The sequence below is a fragment of the Bufo gargarizans genome, chromosome 8 (assembly GCF_014858855.1).
Source record: "Bufo gargarizans isolate SCDJY-AF-19 chromosome 8, ASM1485885v1, whole genome shotgun sequence".
NCBI lineage: Eukaryota > Metazoa > Chordata > Amphibia > Anura > Bufonidae > Bufo > Bufo gargarizans.
Window position 1 is genome coordinate 13996179 of NC_058087.1, and position 24574 is coordinate 14020752.

The following is a 24574-nucleotide window of genomic DNA, read 5'->3' on the forward strand; positions in this document are numbered from 1 at the left end:
ATAATGTCAGACTGTGCAGGGACACACCCCAACAGGTAACACCCATCTGGACCTTCATTGCAAATTGCTAGCAATTCATTCAAATTGTCTAGCAGGAATAATTAAGGATGGCGCAACATAGAGTCATAAGAAAAGATGCTCCAGAATTGTTATTAAATGGGAGATGCAAGTAGTTACTAAAACAGACATGGGGAGGAGAGGTGGTCCTCTTTGTTTATATAGCATAGATAGAGACAAAAAAGAAACGCTGAATAAAATTGTTAAGGCAATTAAAAAAAAACAGTGCACCAAAAACTGCACTCTGTGAACAGAGCTTTTCCTAGATGTCCTTGAACGCTACTCTTAAAATGCAGTGACAGCAAAGAGGCTTTGGCCTCTCTACTGCAGAACAACTCTGATGGCAAATTCAACTTTCTATGGAGGTTCTCTCCTTAAGAGACATTAGTTATAAAGGTGAACTATCTAAAAATATAATGCAGTATGGAATATCATATGTCAGCAATAACAAATATTCTATTTATTTTTGTTAGCCATTAAAAGGTATCAAACCTGCAATACTCCTATTTTGTTTCTCTTAATAAGAGCACTAAACTTGCTTTCTATTGGCTAAGACTGTACCAGACTTTTTCATTTTTCTTTTAACTAAATATAGACAAGAACATCCACACTTTGGCAACGATGATAAAATAAGATTATGTGTATAAATAATTATTTATTTATAGATAGTTGGTCCACCTACCTATAGACACAAATTTCACTTAATGAAAAGATAATAAAACAAGAAACACAATGTCAAATCAATAAAACACCGAATTAAAATACTAATCCAGGTTGTGGAGTATTAGCATGTTCGCACATATATCGGTCTCAATAGCCAATGCTTGCGATACTAAAAACCAAAACTGTCCACAAGTAAATTCCTCTGCTTATTTAACACATAGATCCTAATCATCCAAATTGGGCATAAAATGTCTTAATACAAGCATCCAAGGTTATAGTCACATGTATCTTAGAAATTCCTGTGTTTGTATAGTGCATGGAGAAGGTTATGTGTGTTGCCAATTTCACGCTCCCTACCACTCCCTGGAGTTCTCATAACAAACCCCCGCAGTTCCACGTGTGCCGGCATCCTTCAGCTGAGTTACTTTGTGGCATTACTTCCTTAATTACTTCTTCAAGTTGCTTCCATACAGTTTTTTCAATGTTTTTATGGCTCATGAGAAAACACAATGAAATTCACTCTTTTCCTTACAAGCTTTTTTTCTTTCTTTCAGGGTGGTGGTGGTTTCATAACCACACAACCATCTTAGAATATGGCTACACTGTGGAGAACATTTATTAAGGCCGGCGTTTTAGACGCCGGTCTTAATAAAAACCCTGCGCTGGTGGTGGATCCACAGAAGTTATGAAGAGGCGCAGGTCTCTCCATAACTTTTTTTAAGTGGAAGTTTTTGAAACTTTGTTATAGCAAATTTTAGCAAAAAGATTTTTCTTGAATTAACACGTGCGTATTTGATTCAACAGAATAAAGTTACAGTATATGATTTATAAATATAAGTAGTCATTTCTGAAGACAGAATGAAACAGTTAGCGTTTGATGCCGCAGTATCAGCACATTGTTTTACATTCAATTTCTCTCTGAAATGTCTCTTGAAATCAGTTCTGCTCTGTCTGCTTCCATAAATGTGCCTATGTTACTGGATCTTTAAAAAGTAGGCTGCTTATACCGTACTATCACCCTTTCTATGAGGATTTCTTCACCTCCCAATTCGCCACTATTTTTGCCTACTTCAGTATATTAGTATTGCATTAAAAAAATCACGGCTCAATTGTGAAAAAGAACATTGAAATGATGTTTCATCTACAGTAAATTAAAGAGAATAATATCAAATTAGAAAAAAGTTTAAAACAATAATCCAAAATTGTGGAAAGACATAAACAATGATTATTTATATAATTACATTTTGAAAAAAATTCTAAAATCAAAAGTAAAAGCAAAACTTAAAATTAATTTCTGGAAAATGTTACAGTTGGAACAAATGTTAAGATTTAACTTAACTTAAAGAGAATAATATACATTTTTTAAGAAAGTTAAAATAAATAATAAAAAAAATCTAACATATTGAAATTGTGAAAAAGCCTAAAATAAAAATAGCAAAAATAAATACAAATTAAAATAAAATTACATTAAACAAATTCTAAAATAAAAAGTAAAAAGAATTAAAACTTAAAATGCAATTCTGGAATATGGTACAGTAGGAACAGATGTTAAGATTAACTTAACTTAAAGAGAATAATATAATTTTTTTTAAAAGTAAAAAAAAATAATTTAAAAATCTAACATGTTGAAATTGTGGAAAAGCCTAAAATAAAAAATAGCAAAAATAAATACACAGTAAAATAAAATTACATAAAAAAAATAATAAAAGAAATGTAAAATTCATTCTGGTAAATGTTACAGTAGGGACAGGTGTTAAGATAAACAATTTTTTATTTTTTTTATATATGCATTCCTGCTATAGAAGTAGTAGATAAAATGGACAATAACTAATCAAAATTGGGCAACAGTTTTCCATATCCTCGAGCCCCATCATAGCTAGCTAGTGTCAAGTAAAAACAGCAATAATGTTTTCTGCATGCACAAGACCTGCCTGAATGTGCTCTATCCTCCTGTCTGAATAAATCTAGAGATGCACACTCTAGAAAACACAAAAGATCTTTCAACAACTGATACAACTATGGAATCCCAGTGAGTGGGTTAATTGTCTCTTTTGGACATTCTCATTTTATAAGAAGGGTTCCCTGCAAGGACCATCAGCATTCATAATCTGTGGGAGAACGAAGCAACACTTTTTCAAAATAACAATAATACATTTCTCTACACCACAGGGGAACTGAAATATTACACAGTTTCCATTGAAATCAGTTGTGTAGATGTATAGATATGCTGGGCTTACTAGCGCAATAGATACTCTTAATAGTCACTTGTCCCTCTGGCTAAGAGACAAGGAACCTGAATGGGACCCCCTTTCCCTTATCTATTAAAAAGTCCCTGATTCCCTGGTTATTTCAGTTAAAAATAACATTTCAGTCAGTCTCCTTACTGAAATGCTATTAGCCAACACCACAAGTGAAAGGAAAATTATAGAATGCGAACCATTCGGTAGATCAAGAACCCTGAACAATGCCATCTTCTAATAGTTGTCCAATAACATATATATATTTTTTTTTTTTTACTGATTACAATGGTATAAAATAGCAAATGGAATAATACCATAACAGTTCCTTGTCAACATGGTTCCCTTCTGGTCTCTGTTTACCGACTCCAATCAAAAAATTGCCCATTGACACATGCCTACCTTAGAGTGTCTCTGTAAAAATGCCTAAAGGTTGCTCCTTTTTCACAGAAGGCAGGAAAACACAAGCAGATGGGCCAACACAAGTAGGCAGAGTCAGCAATACCACATTGCAACACAAAACACTGTCCCAGCAGAACTAAATACAGTGCTGCACAATATACTCCCCCAGACGCCGTCCCTCTGTGGTGGCCATCATAGCTACCACTGTTCTATCCTCCTCCAATTGTCTCTGATTAAATATGGAGCAGAGGGGCTAGGAGGCGAGATGTGTCCCACAGTATCAAACCAGCCATATGTTCAGTAGTCTGGACTTCCCCTAGTAATTACCTATATAGTCCTTCCAGTAGTATGCACTCCAAGTGGCCAAGGAAAGAAGAAAAAAAAATAAAAAATACTAGAGTGCCGTTCTAAGTCTCTGTCTCAGTTACAGGCCATGGACTTTTTCCAGACTGCTGTCTGAGACTCTTATGTCCCTGTGCCATTTCTACACTACCTCATATAGTGGCTTGTGGCCTATAATGGTAAACAGCGGGGCAGGGAGTGATGGGCTTCCTTGCCCCATCCACAGTTGACTGCATCACCGATCTGAGGACAGCCATACAAATGAATTCAGGAGGCTTCTGCAGCCGCCAGTCAGTTACATAAGTACCTGACGCTCCAGTGTCATTTACCACCCAGGTCATAAGATGATTATGTACCTAGCCAGCAGCTTCGGCTCTCGGGAATTTTATTTGTAGAGCCTATGGCCAGTTCACCCCTGGTTCCCACTACAGCCAATCATTGGCTGTAGCATTAACATTTCAACACCATTAAGGTCACCCCTGCAGCCAGTCACTGGACAGTGTAGCGGTGACCTCAGTGGTGTTGAAATGCTTCGCTGTAGTGGGCATGTGTCGACAGGCAATGTTTTTATTGGAGCATATCACACATCATGTTGACACATCATCTCTGAAGCTGGTTGACCTTAGATGAGCAAGGAACACAGGACGTATTGGCAAGTAATCGGCAGGTCACTGTGTGCCGCTGTTTTCCTGCTTACCGCTGCGGTCCTGGGTGCAGTGTTTAGCAGTGATCCGTTGCCTGTGCTTCCCATTCACAGCTGCAGTTGCAGGTCATTGCAGGTACTGTTTGTTCTGGGATCTGCTCCACAGTTTCCTTTTAGCCCTGGCCAAAGAATACTTGCTGCTTCTTCCCTGCAGCACTTTCCTAAGGGCCGGCGCACGTTACTTCCTGTGCTTTATGGGTTAGATCATGTGACCTCGCTGATCAATCCTAGCCCTCCTGCATGTATATAAGTGGCTCAGCCCCCTTCTCGGATGCCTGAGTGTCAAGGTCCTTGTGTCTTGCTAAGATTGCTGATTGAAGTTACTGGCTGACCCAGAATCCAATAATTCAGGCACAGACAGTGTGACTCCCTCATGAGAGAAAGTCACTGGAATTAAAAGTTTCGGAAAGGACTTGTCTAGGACCACCACCCCAACTGATCCTAGACATTGGCGTTTCCCGGGTTCTGTAGACAATTAAGCACAGAACAAACAGAGCCCAGGACTGCAGCGGTGAATGGGAAGCACAGGCAGCAGATGACCACTGAACATGACACCCAGGACCGTGGCGGTAAGCAGGAGAACAGCGGCCCACAGCAGCCGCTGTTACATAAGGTCAGTATTACCACTCTTGTTATTTTATAGCATGGTAAGCTGTTTTAAAAAATGTATTCAGTGGGGCAACTTCCTTTAAAACTGACATTTGAACACTGAAACCCAGTGATATATCATAATCCCCTTAAAATTCCACAGATAATATAGACAGATTTCTTTTTTTTTTCACACAACTTCTTCCTTCTCGTATTCACCCCTCTTATCATTAACATCAGCACGGTTTTCCTAGAAGACTGGTGCAAGATAAAATCTTCCTAAATCCTGAATAACTCTGATTTAATTCTACAGGTATGTAACAGAATTTGTAAACCTAGGCAATGTTTCAGCTCTTCGAACTTTCAGAGTATTAAGAGCTTTGAAAACTATTTCTGTTATCCCAGGTAAGAAGTAATTGGTGTAAGGTTCTAGGCCCCTTGTACATCCAACTGTTTCTTTGTGTCTGTCATTGTGTTTGTGTGTGAACTCCCCTATTGCAGATATGTGACAGAGTTTGTGGACCTGGGCAATGTCTCAGCATTGAGAACATTCAGAGTTCTCCGAGCATTGAAAACAATATCAGTCATTCCAGGTGAGAGACAGGTTAAAATACGCAGGCTGGTTTTTGCTCCATTAAAGTATAAGCCACATCCTATGAGCATAGAGCCTTGTTGTTTCCACTCATTTTGCTAAAAATCTGAAAAAAAGCAGGAATCGCAACGAGCAATGCCAGCGAGAGCCTACAGATTCCTAGCTTTTTTTAGCATTAGCTTTTTTTATTTACTTTTTTAGTTAAGTTTTTTCCAGTTCTGGACACTTTCTTGCATGAGACTCCGCTATCTTCAGTCTGTGTAATTTGCATTTTTAGATATTTTTTTCCACACCTAAAATAAAAACACTCCATTTTTTTTAGATTCAAACGGCAAAAACAATGAAAACATTTTTTAAAAATGACATTTTGCACATTCCTTGAAAAAAAGTTATGGTTCAGTTGCAAATTTAGAAGTAGAATTTTTTTCCTAACTGCATGACAGCTGCATGTGACATCTTTTTGGAAAAAAAATGTATTCTTTTCAAAACAGATAAGAATCTTTTTTTTTTTTTACTTAGATAACCTCTATAGGGTAGCAAAAATATGCGTGACGTAGACATTAAGCAGTTAAAGAAAACTATCTGTACATTATAAATTGCTTTAGTGAGAAAAAGAAATGCACATTTTATAACATTCACATGTATCGTATTCTTTCAATATAATCTACTTAAACAATCCTCTCCATTGAGACACCCCTTCTCCAAAAAGAGCCCCCAGTAAGCATATTACCATGACACGATAGGGTACAGCTCCTGGAGACCCCGGACAACAGCTGCTATTACAGACTGAAAGTTTTGTACGCCTTTTTAACCAAATTTATTGTCATAACAAATTAAGCAACTTTTAGTCTTTAATGAAAAATATCCAATTATTTAGTTTCCACTGTTCTGTGCAGACAACGCATCTTCATGGTAACAGACAGTAAACAAATTCTGATCCTGCAGTCTTGTAATTTTATACTTTCTTCCATATGTCCCTTTCTTTGTGCTAACATTTATATGGTAGATTAGCCAGAAGTAGAGACAAATAGAGGGGAATAGGTCTGCAGGATCAGACTACTCAGAGTTTGTTTGCAGTCTGTTACCATGGAAACACATAGTCTGCAGAGAAAAAAATAAAAATAAAAGAATATACATTTCTAATTTGGACTGATTGCAAATTTGATTAATTTTTTCATGTTATATGTCTTGAGAGACTTTTAAAAAGGGGCGAGGGCAGTGTAAAAAAAGGCACTTTGTCGAATTTAAAAAGTCACAAACCCACAGCTTGCATTAAAAAGTCAGAAACATACAACTTGAGTTTTTTTAAAGCCACTTTTCTGTCACAAAGCAGATGATAAATGTCCCCCTAATTCTCTAAGATAGATAGATAGATAGATAAAATAGGGAAGGACACTAGTTGTGAATGTTATGAAATGATCGTTTCAAGGTATCAGAAGCAACTTATATTTTATGAAGGGTTTTCTTTTGAATTTAACATGATGTGACATAGAAGAGAACCTAGAAGAGAAATATATGCAAATTCACATTAAGCATAATTTACCCTATCACAACACCACTACCCCAAAATAAAATAAACATGAATTTCACAAGCGGCCATTTTGTAAAGTGCATCACCTTCTGTGAGGCACAGTGAGAGCCACAAAATTGTCCACGTCTCTTCAACTCATTTCACTGTTTTCCATCAGCTTCAGGCTGTCCATTGTGTTAACTGCTTTGTGTCAATGTTTGACTGTTTGTCCAGGCTTCTGCATGCAAACAATTCACTGTACTCTTGATTTTTTATTTTATGATGTCGTTCATATGGAACAAACACAATGATGTGGTTTCGATCCTAGGATTGAAGACCATTGTGGGGGCCCTGATCCAGTCGGTTAAGAAGCTTTCGGATGTGATGATTCTCACAGTGTTTTGTCTGAGTGTGTTTGCACTAATAGGACTGCAGCTATTCATGGGACACCTAAGGAACAAATGTTTACTTTGGCCGCCACTATACTATCAAGGAATCAATACGACTTCCTACATCAACGGCACAATGGATGCAAACAGCACATTCTTCAACAGTACCTTTCCAGATGTTGACTGGCAGGAATACGTTAAAGACGACAGTAAGCAAAACAAATCATTTCTGGCTATGTGGTGTTTTGGTAAATTTGGGTAGACTCGTCAATACCCTTCTTTATGTTGAGCAGTAGAAATCTGGAAATTGGAAATTGTAATATAAGCTCAAAAACTAGTTTTTAATTATTTCATGCAATTAAAACAGGCAACAGATAGCATCTAGTAGATACCCTCACTGCTCTCTTTGAACTCTTTGGAAAACGCATTGCCCAAATTATTATTATAATCTTTTCAATAAAAATGTTACTACTGGTGAATCCCATTTCTCCACCACAAACAAACTATAGATCGATATAAACTATAGACCACCATAATGTTGATATGTAGTTTTCTGGTGGTCCACAAGGGCTTTTCCCCATCTGTACCCTCAGATCTAGGTTAACATCTTTCCGAAAGCTGTTTTCTTATAGTAAGTCACAGTAGTTCTTCAAAATGTCCTTTACTATATTTCAATACCTTCTGGGTCTTTCTTCCAGTTTCTTCAAAGTGTTGACCAAAGTTTTCTGAGATATCCATTGGTATTGCTTCTGCATATAACCCTATATTCAATACCTTCTCCTGCATGGTTTTAGTGTCTCGGTTTCAGTCTTTGGTCTCATTCAGAACTCTATAATGTCCATATTCATATGGGCCCCTTATGGTGATCTGCTGTAAGTTTGGATCACATGAATTCAGCTACATTACGGCTGTTGGGGGGATACCTTATTCGGGATGCATAGAGAGATTCATGAAATATAGCTCTATAGAAGGCTCCTGGTCTTTAGTATAATGTGGCATATCAGCCACTGGTTATTGTTCCCATTATCATGGAATGTATGGTTGCACCGAGTTCTCAGGCTAAGCAGGTACTCTGAGAGGGGTACCATAAGTGGTAAAAACACCTCTTTAAAGATTAGATGCATTAATAGGCATATAGACAGATGTTGTTTTTATTGGACAACCCCTTTAACAAGAATCTGTCACCAGGAAATTCACTGTTAAATTAGGTGCAATGCCTAGTTGGGCTACCTGAGCTAAATAGAATACCTTTTACAAGTGATCTCAGTTGACTCATTCTAAAGAAAAAGTTATTGTAATCCATACACAAATGAGGAGTTGAGTGCACTGAGGGTGGGCCCAAGTGCAGTTCTCCAGAACAGGGGGGTACTTGCAAATTGTTTGCTGTTCAGTGCTTGTCATGTTATTTAATGATCTTTAATGGCATGTATACCCAGCATGGTAATGTATGAAATTGACAGAGTTAATCAACTCTGGCACAGTCACTACAAAAAGCTTTAGAATGGATCTTAGATCCGACCCTAGCTGAGTCTAGAGAGTTCTAGTCTTGAGTTAGCTAGTAGAGGAAGAGTGAAGAAGAAACTCCATGTACTCCTTTCCTCACAGGACTAGAGTAAAGCTACAGAGACTCACTGATCTCTGAATGATCAACAGAAAGAAAAAAAGAGATAAAGAGACAGGAAGGTTCAGATATCTGAATGGATGAGCATTTAATTCAGTAAGGTATCCTGCTACCTAAGACTTTACTGCAGTGAGGGGAATACTGTTAAGACACCTTTCACACTTGGACATGACTTAGCCAGTCACAAATATAACAAAACCCTGCATACCTCAGTTGAGAATTGCAGGCACAGATGCAAAAGTGAGATTTCCAGCAATAGATTCTACAGGAAGAGATTTGAAAAAGATATAGAGAAAGGAGTAGGATAATTTCCATCCTTGCTCAAATCCATACAAAACTATCTGGGGAGATTCACACTGTATATTCGAAGAACTGTGTTTTTGCTATCGCTGGATGGCCTACAACTCCTATTTTGCACTACAGTAAAGAGAGACTTTATTCTGTTAAATGTGGCCTGGTTACTGACTCTTGCACCATACGCCAGTCATTATACTCTATGCACCCATACGAACACGTAACATTATGGGCATCACAATTACCATCAGGTAGGAGCCCCAGAACCAGAATGTGCCTTCCATTCACTGCCTTGCCCTAGGGAGCAAGAATATGAGAAAAGCTAGTGTAATTCACTTTCTGCAGCCAGAGCTCAGATCTTTCAATCTGGTTCCTCCTGGGCTTGCTGCACCAGCCACTCTGTGCAACCTTGCTTTTCCTGCTTCCTCTGCCAGCCCGTTCCGGGCTCTGTTAATCAAGAAGGAGAGGAATGGGCTGTCAGAGACATGGGCTCCTTCCTCTGCCAGCCCATCACTCGCCTTCTTGATTGACAGAGCCAGGAGAGAGGATGCAGGAACCTGGCCCTGTCGATGAAGTAGAGGAAGGGGCTGGCAGAGGAAGCAGGAGGAGCAAGGGTGCACCCTTGGTGCACTTAACAGTTCATTTGCTTAAGGATTAAAAGCACATTTCTCTAAAATTAAGCAACAGACTGCTGCAAATACATGTAAACTAATTATATACAACTTATTAATGAAAGCCCATTAGTCATTAACATTCTATGTATTTTTTTAAAAAAATTGTTGCTTTGATTCTAATTTTTAATGGTTTATTGCCATCTGCTAAAGTAATGGAACTGTAGGGCATGCTACAACCTTGAGACTGAACCTATGTGACTTCCACTGGTCCTGAGAACGAAGGGGCCACAGTGCTGAGTTAGCTTAGTAAAAGTACCCTGCACAACTGGTGACTGTGAGCACTGCTGTGCAGGAAAAACTTTGATTGGTGGGGGTCCCAGACTTTGGTCTATCAACAATCTTAAAATGATGGCACTTGAGATTGCCACCCCAGCTGGGAATATCCCTTTAAAGTGACTTAGCCATCTAGCATTGGATGCCTGCTCATCTAGTGACAAAGAGAACTGCTGTGCAGAGAAAACTTTATAAGAGGCAGCATTGCTATCAGTGGTGTGACCCCTTCATTCTTTGGATTGTTGATGTAGGACTCCCACCAATCAAAGAGTGATGGTATATCCTAGATATAAGATGGGGATAACAGCAAGTTAAAATTCTTGTGTAAATCAATATTCTCTTCCATGCATTTATGTGTTCCTGCAGCTCACTTGTACAGGTTGGAAGGTCACAGGGACTTTTTGCTCTGCGGCAACTCTTCAGATTCAGGGTAAGATGTTTTCCTGCAATCAATTTTATCAGTGAACCTTGAAATATTGCATTAACAATCCTTAGGGTGCGGGCAGATGTTGAAATATTTGCATCCTGCCAAACATGTGGTGGCCAATGGCTGCAATAACTAAATTGCCATCTACTGATCACCACTCAGCAGTCCACTAGTATATCAAATATGAAGATTTGGCCTCCTCTGGTCAAAACAATGGTATGCAGTTCTCCTGGAAAATAACAGCATAGTGTTGGAAGCACCAGACAGTGATAGGCTGCATTGCAGTCAATCAGTCGTCTGTGAGTTCGTTTGTATGGGAAATCCCACCAGCAACATGCCAGACTAAACTGGCCAACCAAGCAGTCAGTTTTTAAACAAACTCACTCCCTGGTGTTTGAAATTATTGGCCAAATTCAGCAGATCACACCATAAACATGCAATTTTGGCCAAAAACGGGCAATGTTTTTCCAGCTTGGCCGATTACATTTTTAGCCCAGAAAAGTCTGCAGTAGGCCATTGCGAAAAATAGTTTGCACTAGTTCTTCAAACAATAGTGGCCCAAAATCACCTATTTCATCCAACATTTGTCTTGTGTCAGTTTTACTCCTTAGGTAGATGATACCCACGTCAAGGGTTATCTTGGCCATTATTTTGACAAAATTCAAGATAATATATTATTCATGTTCATGTTGGTACTTATGTATAAATCTCACATTGTAGAGCTAGGCAAATCTGCAAAGACAAATACATTTATTAGTCAAGGTGCATCTATTCAACAATTCTCATGTACTAAAATATGGTCACCAGTTTGTAACCCTGGGAATCCTTTTATAATATCCATAGCTAGGAATCCTATGACTGGTGTCATATGCTGGACGTTTGGCAAAGACGTTCATTTAAGTGGATAGTTATCAACCAAAGTTTACCAAAATTCATGATATCACAAAATGCATTATTGTAAGAATGTGATGTGAATTGTGATATAAGGTATCTATTTCCTTGTCTTCATGTGCTCTTATGATTATTATGTTTAGTCAGTGCCCAGAAGGATACGTGTGCATTAAAATCGGAAGAAACCCTAACTATGGCTATACAAGTTTTGACTCATTTAGCTGGGCATTCCTATCCTTATTTCGGTTGATGACGCAAGACTACTGGGAAAACTTATATCAACTGGTGGGTATTGTGTTAAAAGTTGCATAGTGAAAAAAAAACACAGATCCGTTAAGATCTTTGTCAATTATAGAATATTAATTGCTAGATTAGTAATAACCCTCAATGCTGTTATTAGATAAGCATCTAGCCCTTTTCTATGTGATGACATAGTATCTGCCATTACTACCTCTTGGGGTAGAGCATCCATAGTTTCACCACTCTAACTATAAAGAACCTTTTTCGGTATTGCTATTGGATAGAAGTGTGGTATTGCAACGTAACATAAGATGACAGATCTCAAAACAGGTCATAACTGTGATACCACAAGAGAAAACATATAAAAGGTTAGAAACTGGCCATTTTAGAGCCAAGACTAAAGAAATATTTGGATTTCAGTCTGTGAAGGTTCTCATTAATGCAGGTCATGGTTTATCAGTAGTAAACTTGTAGACCTTTCGCCAGTCATACGACTGGCTTTCCTGAATTAGATTGCATCATCAAGACAATATACATGTGGAGTTGGTCTGACATATTACTACTGATATTTGACTTTCAATCTTCACAGACCAATTTGTATATTTCATGATTATTTTAGCACAATATATGGTTCCTGCTCTGCAATAATCATGGTCACGTAGGGTTTTTCATAAAAAAATATAAAGTGATTTCAGTATCTACTACTGCATACAATCCAGAAATCCTTACTGGGGTTACTTAGCTTAAAAATTCCATATTAGGGAATTCTGTGTTACTATAGGGGGTACCAAAGAGCATTTCTCCATTTGAAAGACCCAGCTTGTCCATGCATTACATGAACAGGCCATTGACAATATTTGTACTGTGTTGGTGCTGAAGGGCAGTTAAATATTGGTTATCACTAGTGAAGCGAATTTCAGGATAAATTCGATTTGCCGCAAAGCCGAATTTCCTCGTGCTTCGCGGTAGCAAATTGATTTAACCTGAAATAATGCAAAAGACCAAAAATAATTATACTTACCTGATCCATTTGCTCGTGATGGGCCAGCCGCCGCTATCTTGCTTAAAGATCTCGGCCAAAATCATATGCGTGGTGACGTATAGTGTCACCACACCTGCCGACACGATGACGTCATCTCGGGCCGCGTGATATTTCGCGCCAGACCTTTAGGCAAGATGGGGGTGGCCAGCCCATCTCGAGTAAATGGATCAGGTACGTTTTATTTACATCGACATAATTCAAACACTTTTGCTCTATACACCAACACAATGGATTTGAAATGAAACAAACAAGATGTGATTTAACTGCAGACTGTCTGTGTTGAGGGTATTAACATCCAAATCAGATGAACGGTGTAGGAATTACAACAGTTTGCATATGTGCTTCTCACTTGTTAAGGAACCAAAAGTAATTGGACAATTGGCTTCTCAGCTGTTCCATGGCCAGGTGTGTGTTATTCCCTCATTATCCCAATTACAATGAGCAGATAAAAGGTCCAGAGTTCAATCCAAGTGTGCTATTTGCATTTGGAATCTGTTGCTGTCAACTCTCAAGATGAGATCCAAAGAGCTGTTACTATCAGTAAAGAAAGCCATCATTAGGCTGAAAAAACAAAACAAACCCATCAGAGAGATAGCAAAAACATTAGGCATGGCCAAAACAACTGTTTGGAACATTCTTAAAAAGAAGGAACACATCGGTGAGCTCAGCAACACCAAAAGACCCGGAAGACCACGGAAAACAACTATGGTAGATGACCAAAGAATTATTTTCCTGGTGAAGAAAACACCCTTCACAACAGTTGGCCAGATCAAGAACACTCTCCAGGAGGTAGGTGTATGTGTGTCAAAGTCAACAATAGAGAGAAGACTTCACCAGAGTGAATACAGAGGGTTCACCACAAGATGTAAACCATTGGTGAGCCTCAAAAACAGGAAGGCCAGATTAGAGTTTGCCAAACGACATCTAAAAAAGCCTTCACAGTTCTGGAACAACATCTTATGGACAGTTGATACCAAGATCAACTTCTACCAGAGTGATGGGAAGAGAAGAGTATGGAGAAGGAAAGGAACTGCTCATGATACTAAGCATACCACCTCATCAGTGAAGCATGGTGGTGGTAGTGTCATGGTGTGGGCATGTATGGCTGCCAATGGAACTAGTTCTCTTGTATTTATTGATGATGTGACAGCTGACAAAAGCAGCAGGATGAATTCTGAAGTGTTTCGGGCAATATTATCTGCTCATATTCAGCCAAATACTTCAGAACTCACTGGACAGTGCTTCACAGTGCAGATGGACAATGACCCAAAGCATACTGCAAAAGCAACCAAAGAGTTTTTTAAGGGAAAGAAGTGGAATGTTATGCAATGGCCAAGTCAATCACCTGACCTGAATCCGATTGAGCATTCTTTTCATTTGCTGAAGATAAAACTGAAGGGAAAATGCCCCAAGAACAAGCAGGAACTGAAGATAGTTGCAGTAGAGGCCTGGCAGAGCATCACCAGGGATGAAACCCAGCATCTGGTGATGTCTATGCGTTCCAGACGTCAGGCTGTGATTGACTGCAAAGGATTTGCAACCAAGTATTAAAAAGTGAAAGTTTGATTTATGCTTATTATTATTATGTCCCATTACTTTTGGTCCCTTAACAAGTGGGAGGCACATATGCAAACTGTTGTAATTCCTACACCGTTCTCCTTTGGATGTAAATACCATCAAATTAAAGCTAACAGTCTGCAGTTAAAGCACATCTTGTTTGTTTCATTTCAAATCCATTGTGGTGGTGTATAGAGCCAAACATGTTAGAATTGTGTCGATGTCCCAATATTTATGGACCTGACTGTATTACAATTTATTTTTTATTTTACACTTTATTATTCCTATCAAGTGCCATGATCAGTTATAAACGCAGCATTGGAGGGGTACAATGACGGGGAAGCGGCGCATTACTTACAAAGAAATGTGGTTTGTGACGAAGTAATACTAAGTAAAGCTGATTTTTTTTATTTTATTCAGCGAATCAAATTTGACAAAACATCTCTAGTTATTATCACTAATCACTGGGGTCCATCAGTGAAACACCTAATGATCTGCTTATCATTGGAAGACCTCTGTAAGAAAACCACATTGTACTAAATGGAAACTCCAGAGTAGTATGCAAATGAAATCACAGGGAAATGACCATATGCCACATATATGCATTCTTCTTCAGACCCTACGAGCTGCCGGGAAAACCTACATGATCTTCTTCGTATTGGTGATCTTCTTGGGCTCCTTCTATTTGGTGAACTTGATCCTGGCCGTAGTTGCCATGGCTTATGAAGAGCAGAACCAGGCCACTCTAGAAGAAGCTGAGCAGAAGGAAGTTGAATTTCAGCAGATGTTAGAGCAACTTAAAAAGCAGCAAGAAGAAGCTCAGGTACACTCATATATATCCAGCTGTGTGTTTGATATGGTAGTGAAATAATTAGCAATGTCCCAAACTACTAATTAGTTTTTCTTTGAGAATCCCATTGCTTGTACTATAAGGAGAACCTGTCATGGGGAGACGGTACTGAAGATAAAATCCATCTTATTCAATTGTAATGACTGCTATATAACACAAATATAATGTCATTTTTGGGGGCTTTGCTGATATCTTTCACACTCTAAGGCCAACCTGAGGCTCTCCAGTCGTTGCAAAACCACAACTCCCAGCATGCCCACACTGCCTACAGCTATCAGCCTATAGCAGGGCATGATGGGAGTTGTAGTTTGACAGCAGCTGGAGAGCCACAGGTTGGCCATCCCTGCTCTGAGGCTTCTTTCACACTAGCGCTAAAATCTTCTAGCAGGATGTTTCGGCAGAGGAAACGCCTGCCGGAGTTCATCATGTTCAGCATAGCTGGATACTAATTTTCTCCTCCAGACCTGACAAGGATCCAGCCTGTTTCTGGCATTAGTGCCGGGATTCAGCCAGACAAAAAACAGTGCTTGAAGGAGTTAGTAGGCTCCGTCGGGGAGAGGTAGTATTCGGCCATGACAGATATGATGAACTCCGGCAGGCTATTCCTCTGCCGGAACAGCCTGTTGGAAGATTTTAGTACTAGTGTGAAACTAGCCTAAGGCTGTCTATGCTATAACAACATCCTGTTGTGTGCTTCAACCAATTTTGTTTAATATCTTCATAAGTGATATTGCAAAAGGCCTCGATGGTAAGGTTTGTCTTTTTGCTGATGACACAAAGATATGTAACAGGGTTGATGTTCCTGGAGGGAAACGCCAAATGGAAAAGGACTTAGGAAAACTAGAAGAATGGTCAGAACTCTGGCAACTGAAATTTAATGTGGATAAGTGCAAGATAATGCACCTGGGGCGTAAAAACCCAAGGGCAGAATATAGAATATTCGACACAGTCCTGACCTCAGTATCTGAGGAAAGGGATTTAGGAGTAATTATTTCAGAAGACTTAAAGGTGGGAAGACAATGTAATAAAGCAGCACGAAATGCAAGCAGAATGCTTGGATGTATAGGGAGAGGTATAAGCAGTAGAAAGAGTGAAGTGCTTATGCCGCTGTACAGAACACTGGTGAGACCTCACTTGGAGTATTGTGCGCAGTACTGGAGGCCATATCTCCAGAAGGATATAGATACTCTAGAGAGAGTTCAGAGAAGAGCTACTAAACTAGTACATGGATTGCAGGATAAAACTTACCAGGAAAGGTTAAAAGACCTTAATATGTATAGCTTGGAAGAAAGAAGAGACCGAGGGGATATGATAGAAACTTTTAAATACATAAAGGGAATCAACTTGGTAAAGGAGGAGAGCATATTTAAAAGAAGAAAAACTATCACAAGAGGACACAGTTTTAAATTAGAGGGGCAAAGGTTTAAAAGTAATATAAGGAAGTATTACTTTACTGAGAGGGTAGTGGATGCATGGAATAGCCTTCCTGCAGAAGTGGTAGCTGCAAATACAGTGAAGGAGTTTAAGCATGCATGGGATAGGCATAAGGCCATCCTTCATATAAGATAGGGCCGGGGCTATTCATAGGATTCAGATATATTGGGCAGACTAGATGGGCCAAATGGTTCTTATCTGCCGACACATTCTATGTTTCTATGTTTCTATGTTTCAACTAGGCCGCAGCCACAGCAGCCTTAAATCTGTCAAGAGAGTACAGTGAAGATGGCGGCTTTGGACCCCTCTCAGAAAGTTCATCAGAAGTTTCCAAACTAAGTACGAAAAGCGCCAAAGATCGAAAGAATAAAATAAGGCAGAAGAAACGTGGAGGAGACGACGGGAGGGGTGATGATGAAAAATTTCCAAAGTCTGAATCTGAAACCAGTATAAAAAGAAAAGGCTTCCGTTTCTCCATTGAAGGAAATCGACTGACTTACGAAAACAAGTTTTCCTCCCCGCACCAGGTATAGTTTAAAAAAGTTTTTATCATTTTTGTGATATGGTTCCTGGTTCCTTTTTTTTCTTCTTTTATATTTAAGGAAAATTACTTCAGCAGCAAAGAATCGGTACAGGTGCTACCCAGGGATCCACTGTTGTGTCCGGTTTTTGATCCATTGTTTTAACACTAGTACAGGACCGAACTCCCACAAAATCTGCATGCTTGATTCAAGCGTTAGGGCTCATGCACACAAACGTATTTTGTTTCTGTGTCCATTCCGTGTCCGTATACGGAACCATTCATTTCAATGGGTCCACAAAAACAACAGAAGTTACTCCGTGTGCATTCCGTATTTCCGATCCACAAAAAAAATAACATGTCCTATCACTGTCTGCATTACGGAGAAGGATAGGACTGTTCTATTAGGGGCCAGCTGTTCTGTTCTGCAAAATACGGAATGCACACGAACGTCATCGGTATTTATTGCGGATCCGTTTTTGCGGACTGCAAAATACATACGGTCGTTTGCATGAGCCCTTATGGAAAGATTTAGATGTATTTTTCATTTTGGTTTGCTCTTCTGTTACAGTCGTTACTGAGCATTCGTGGATCTCTGTTTTCTCCGAGACGCAATAGTAGAGCCAGCCTGTTCAGCTTTAGAAACCGCGCAAAAGACATGGGCTCAGAAAACGATTTTGCAGACGATGAACACAGCACCTTTGAAGACAATGAAAGCAGAAGAGGCTCTTTGTTCGTACCTCACAGACATGCGGAAAGGCGAAACAGCAACATAAGCATGGCCAGCAAGACATCGAAGACCATACCAATGCTTCCGGCGAATGGCAAGATGCACAGCACCGTGGATTGCAATGGAGTGGTCTCTTTGCTCGGTGGTCCATCTGTCCCAACATCGCCTGTTGGACTACTACTGCCAGAGGTGATAATAGATAAGCCAACTTCCGATGACAATGTAAGGAAGATTTATGTAGCCTAGGCATGGTGGTGCCTTAATACCACATATCATTTTTATCTTCGCCGCTGAATCCAGTGTCAACTCTGGATCTGATTATTTTTGAGTTGTATTGTTTTTTTTTTTTTTTATTTGAACATTGATCTTCCCAACCAAACCAAAGATATGTGCCTCAGCTCTGTTTATGACCTCCCAATCCCTGGACGTAAATTTGGTGTAGAGGTATCTTACACATGTAGTGGCCACTGGACTATTTCCAGGGATAGTGTGGTGATAAATGGTTGGAGGGTGGGAAGAACTGTGCATATCTTCTTAATGTGTTTGATTAAAGTACGACTCTGCATATAGTCGCAACCACAAGAACTACTTTCCCTTTTCATATTGTTTCATTATATCCTGCTTTTGTGTGTCTGGTTTAGGCTCGGTTCACAATAGTGTATTGACTTCTGTTAATAAAGAGGCCATGGCAGCCAGGCTGGATCCTATACTCGTGAATCCCAATGGACCCCATAGAGATTCATGGGGTCTGTTGGGAGTGCAATATATAGAACTGTGGAGTGCACTTTTCTTGGTATCAATATTACTGGAAACCTCAAGGGACCCCATTAAAGCTAATGTGAACAGAGCCTTTGTCTGCTGGCAGAGCCGTCCCGAGCTGTTTACATCACTGGTAATATGTGTCTTAAGATGGGCAAATAATGTTTCTAACTTTCTTGGGAGCAATTAGACCTTATTCACACGTCAGTGATTTCCATCAGTCATTGTGAGCTAAAACTAGGAGTGGAGGCTACACAGAAATAAGGTACATTGGAAAGATTTGCTCGTTTTCTGTGTTTTAGACCTACTCCTGGTTTTGGCTCACAATCACTGATGGAAATCAAACACTGACGTGTAAATAAGGCCTCAATATTTGCTCTCATGTTGAAATCATTGCGATGCTACTATGTAAGACTCTGTCATCGGCTCCATCATAAGTAAATGACTGGAAGAATAATTCAACATGCAGCGCTATTCTTCCCGTCAAGATGACGGACAATGTGACGGAATCCGTCAGACTCGTCATATGACAGATCATTTATTTTGCCCCAGTGAACAGAAAAACTAAAAACTTGATGTAGTTGTGAGCAGAGTCTAACACCAGCATCACTGTACTGACCTCTCAGGTGTGTGTCCTCATAATCCTATCAGGTTATCAATGTCACATTTGCTCATCTTCACACATGATCATTTTTCAGAACAGAGTCATTATGATCACTGCTGATATTCTTCTGGAACACACTTGCCAAAATACCTAATTATATGAATGATAAAGATTGCACCTGTTCCTGCATGCTTTGTAAGTCTTAGGCCCCATGCACACTACCGTATCCGTTTTGCAGTTTGCGGATCCACAAAATGTATTCCACAAATCAATTTCATGTTTTTTGCAGAACGGACATACGGATGTGGCAAGCACACAGATCATCCGTGTGCTTTCCACACCCGTATGTCTTTTTCGCAAAAACAGAGAATATCATAATCGGCAAAATGCGGACCGCGGACCCATTTAAAACAATGGGTCCACAAATAAAATGCAGATTGCACATGGACTACATCTGTATTTTGCGGATTCGCAATTTACAGACCACAAAACGGATACAGTCGTGTGCATGGGGCCTTGACAGAGCATCTAATCTTTCTCTTAGGAATCTGTATTCACTCTCAGCTCTCCTTATGATTTGTAATCTATATATAGGAACTAGACGTGTTGACATAGACCAGTGATAGGCAAACTGTGACTCTCCAGCTGTTGCAAAACTACAACTCCCACCATGCCCTGCTGTAGGCTGAAAGCTGTAGGCAATCTTTGCATGCTGGGAATTGTAGTTCTGCAACAGCTGGAGAGCCGCAGTTTGCCTATCACTGACATAGACCACTGATGGCTAACCTCCGTCACTCCAGCTGTCATGGCCTTCTCGCAGCTCACTAAGCACAGCGCCGCACATAGTACAGTGGCTGTGCTTGGTATCGCAATTCAATGGTGGCTGCACCTAGGCCATGTGACCAATGAACGTGATATCACTTGACCTAGGCAAAACTGAAAGCTCCAGTGCCATCTGGAACAGCTGATCGGCGGGTGTGCCAGGTGTCTGACCCCCACTGATCAGATATTGATGACCTATCCTGAGGTTAAGTCATCAGTCTTTTACTCCCGGAAAAACCCTTTAAGACCCAACAGTATGCCAGACCTATGACACATCACTTACCTATAGAGAAAGATCTCTTAGGGGAAAATTTGGCAAATTATTATTTTCTATACTTGTTGTCACTAATTGCTCATGCATAGTTGCCAACTGTCCCGAATTTGCCGGACTCTCCCTGATTTTCCGAGACATTCCCAAAAAATTTACACTGTCCTGGGGCGAAAATAGGCATGGCTAATGCAAACTCAACCCACAAATAGGTGTTTCGGGATGGGTCCTGGGCATGAGTGGGGGCAGGGCTTATATGACCCGATTTTACCACCTCAAATGTTGGTAAGTATAGCCAAATTTAGGAAATGAATGCCACGGACAACTAGAAACATCCTCAAACCACACAATTTTGGGTAGGGTTTTCAGAAACTTCTCGTCTATTTTGGTCCTGTTTGATGGCAAAATTAGGACTGCTGACATTTATGGCAAGTGGAGGATTCAAAGTGTAATTCTATTTTGAAGCTACAATTTCACATATGAGAACCGTATTTGCCCCATTTAGGACAATAGATCCTTAAAGGGGTTGTCACAGCTAGGCAACTCTAGTCCATGTAGCCTTTTTGGGTAAATGGGCATCAGAGAGGAAGACTTCCCTCTGTGAGCCCAAGCAAAGAGCCACAAGATGTATAATATGGACAGCAATTCCTAAGAATGGACGGCTGGGAATATTCCTCCACTTACTATGCAGCTGTTTGCAGGGCCCGTGGTGGCTCTCAAATTAAATGGGTTGTCCGTGGTGAAGCAACCCCTTTAAATATTGGTCGTGATTTCAACTTCAATTGTCTTAAAAAGGGTCCTGTCACCTCTCCTGTCATATCATACATTAAACAATCTGTAGCATCTTTTCTGAGATCTCTGAATTGTGCCGGTCCTCTGTTATCCCTTATGCAAATACATAAAAATAAATGGACAACTGGGTGTTACCATTCACCGTGTCAGTGGGCATGAAACTGCATGCATCTGGCAGTGTCAGAGTATGTGGACACATGCCATATGGACAAGGGGAATAATATTACCCAGACAGTTTATATATATACATTTCCAGGAGGAATAGCATTAAGTGGAGTTTAAAGAATACATGCTTCAGAATTATTTTTGTTTTGTTTTTCTTTTAAAATGGTGAAAATACAATTTCTTAATGTGAAAGAAGTACATTTTACCAGCAAACAAATTGGAGAACCTGCCACTAGCGATGTACCGTGTATTTTTGGGGTAATCCTCCCTAGCACTCGCATGTCGAGAGGACACAATGCCGCTCGCTGCTGGTTATGTTATACAATAATCTATATTAGGAGGCATTCACATTGTCCATTGTGTTATAGATATATGCATATCGATATATGTATATATTGCAGTTTGTCATCTCACTTTCCTGCTTCACGGACCATTCTGTGTTATATGCAGAGACAACGGAAGTGATTGCCCATAAATGAGAAAAATCGGCGTTAAATTACGGCGAAGAACCGGGGTCGGGGGACGAAAGCAAACAATACAGCGAGCCGTCATCTTCTGGGTTATTCACATATATATGGTTTCATTTCAGGGAACTACTACGGAGACCGAAATGAGGAAAAGGAAATCCAGCTGTTATCAGGTGTCTATGGATCTGTTAGAAGATCCCACGGTCATGAGGCAGAGAGCTTTGAGCGTTGCCAGCATATTGACAAATACGATGGAAGGTAAGTTACTATAGGTGTACTTTATGGCAGCTGCAATAAACGGAAAAGCATCATTAGAGGGGTGAATATCTGAGTGTACTGTATATATTGGCCATGTTTGTATGTATGACCCTGTAGGTGAAATCTACATTATATTTATCATTTGTACTGTGTGCAGTATAAGGCTGCCTTTCATATACAGTGTATGGCAGATTTATGTGTGTGAATGTAATAATAGCAACCGTAATTATATGTACAGTATAAGACATTATTTATGTGTGCAGTATATGGTAGCTTTTTTTCTGTGAACATAATATATTCATATTATTTATACATACAGTATATGGAGGTATAAGGGTCCATTCACACGTCCGTTGTTTCTTTCCTGATCTGTTCTGTTTTTTGCTGAACAGATCTGGACCAGATCTGGACCCATTCATTTTCAATGGGTCCTGAAAAAAAATCAGACATTGTGCTGTCCGATTTTTTTCAGGACCCATTGAAAATGAATGGGTCCAGATCTGGTCCAGATCTGTTCAGCAAAAAACGGAACAGATCAGGAAAGAAACAACGGACATGTGAATGGACCCTAATTGATATGTACAATATGCTGTATGATGGTATATACCTATAGATAGAGCAACTATTATGCAATTATTTATGTGTTCCATATATGGTGGCTTTAGTTCTGTGTATAGTATATGGTGGCCTTTTTATGCGCATGATATGTAGTGTCATGATTTATATACAGTATATGGCAGTGTTATTTATATGTTCAGTATTTGGAATATATATGAATATACAGCATATTGTGGGATTGCATACGTGTACATGTTCTCCACACTGTATCACCTGAGTTGATATATGTGTCACATCATTATCATCATGACATAAAACATATTATAGATATAATGCATATACAGGTGAAACTCGAAAAATTTGAATATCGCACAAAGTTTATTTATTTCAGTAACACAACTTAAAAGGTTAAACTAAAACATGAGAGACTCATTACATGGAAAGCGAGATATTTCAAGTCCTTATTTCTTATAATTTGGATGATTATGGCTTACAGCTTATGAAACCCCAAAGTCACAATCTCGGGTCCCCTTTGCTCAGGGGATATGGATTAATTAGCTGACTAGGGTGTGATACTTTGAGCCTAGAATATTGAAGCTTTTCACAATATTCTAATTTTAAGTTGCATTACTGAAATAAATGGACTTTTGCACGATATTCAAATTTTTTGAGTTTCACCTGTATTTCTAGTGTGTTAATTATATATGTAATCTGTATGTAATTTTTATTATATACATGTGGGCTTCCCAAAAATTAGAGGGTACCTCCAGGTTGCTATATGCCTGGCAGATTAAGACATATTGGGTGGAATTTATGATTTCCCCCACACCAATTTTCTGATGTAAAAAAAGTTGCAAACCTCATGTTTGTGGCTTTTTAAATGCCATTGCACGTAAACTTAGGTGCAAGTGGCATTTCTATGCTGCGATCTCCACTTTCCTAGGGTGGGTCCAGGGGGCCCAGCGTATTTACCTTCTTTTACAACAAAGAAGACTGAACTCTACGCCAGCTCTGAGCTACCAGAGAATGCGTGTAACTTATGGCGAGAACAAGGCTCGTTATAAATTAAGCACATCCTCAGGCAGCCCCCTCCCCACCCCAATCAGGATGTTCCCTTTATCGGGATGTCAATGAACACAATGGTTTGTATTTTGTGCATTCTTGTACTTATGTTAAAAGGGTTTAATGGTTAGGAAAACAAGTTTTCAGGTACCTCTTAGACTCGCAGGGATGTCAAACTCGTGGCCCTCCAGCTGTTGCAAAACTACAACTCCCATCATGCCTGGGCATACTACAGCTATCAGGGAATGATGGGAGTTGTAGTTTTGCAACATCTGGAGGGCCATGAGTTTGACATCCATGTCTTAGAGCATCAGTATCCTCACCTAATGAAGGGGGGTGGGGGGCAGATTCATTCAGGACAACAGCAGTTAACCTCAGAACAGAAATAAGACATAATACACTGTTTTCCTGTTTTTCTCAGAACTTGAAGAGTCCAGGCAGAAGTGTCCACCATGTTGGTACAAGTTTGCAAACACGTTTCTGATCTGGGACTGCACTCCTTTTTGGCTGAAGATAAAGCATGTTGTAAAATTAATTGTGATGGATCCATTTGTGGACCTTGCCATAACAATCTGCATCGTGTTGAATACTCTGTTCATGGCTATGGAACATTACCCAATGACTGATGAGTTCAACTATGTTCTCACCGCTGGTAACTTGGTAAGCAAAATATGCGATGATCTGTCTAGACTTTAGACACCTTATAAGTAGCAGCAGTTTGTACAAAGACATTGACTCTGATCCATCAAGACCTGCTTCTGTTACGCCGTTGTCGACGGGGTC

The 24574-nt window shown here is 39.6% G+C and overlaps 1 protein-coding gene across 1 annotated transcript in view; it reads left to right on the plus strand.

Moving 5' to 3' along the window:
• Positions 1 to 24574, plus strand: part of LOC122944406 (sodium channel protein type 2 subunit alpha-like) — a 266258-nt gene that overhangs the window by 153807 nt on the left and 87877 nt on the right. The window contains exons 6-14 of the mRNA XM_044302629.1: positions 5306 to 5397; positions 7423 to 7692; positions 10712 to 10775; positions 11807 to 11948; positions 15119 to 15325; positions 17029 to 17313; positions 17878 to 18225; positions 22036 to 22171; positions 24213 to 24451. Of these exons, the coding sequence (XP_044158564.1) occupies positions 5306 to 5397; positions 7423 to 7692; positions 10712 to 10775; positions 11807 to 11948; positions 15119 to 15325; positions 17029 to 17313; positions 17878 to 18225; positions 22036 to 22171; positions 24213 to 24451 (1783 nt within the window). The remainder of the gene's footprint in view (positions 1 to 5305; positions 5398 to 7422; positions 7693 to 10711; positions 10776 to 11806; positions 11949 to 15118; positions 15326 to 17028; positions 17314 to 17877; positions 18226 to 22035; positions 22172 to 24212; positions 24452 to 24574) is intronic.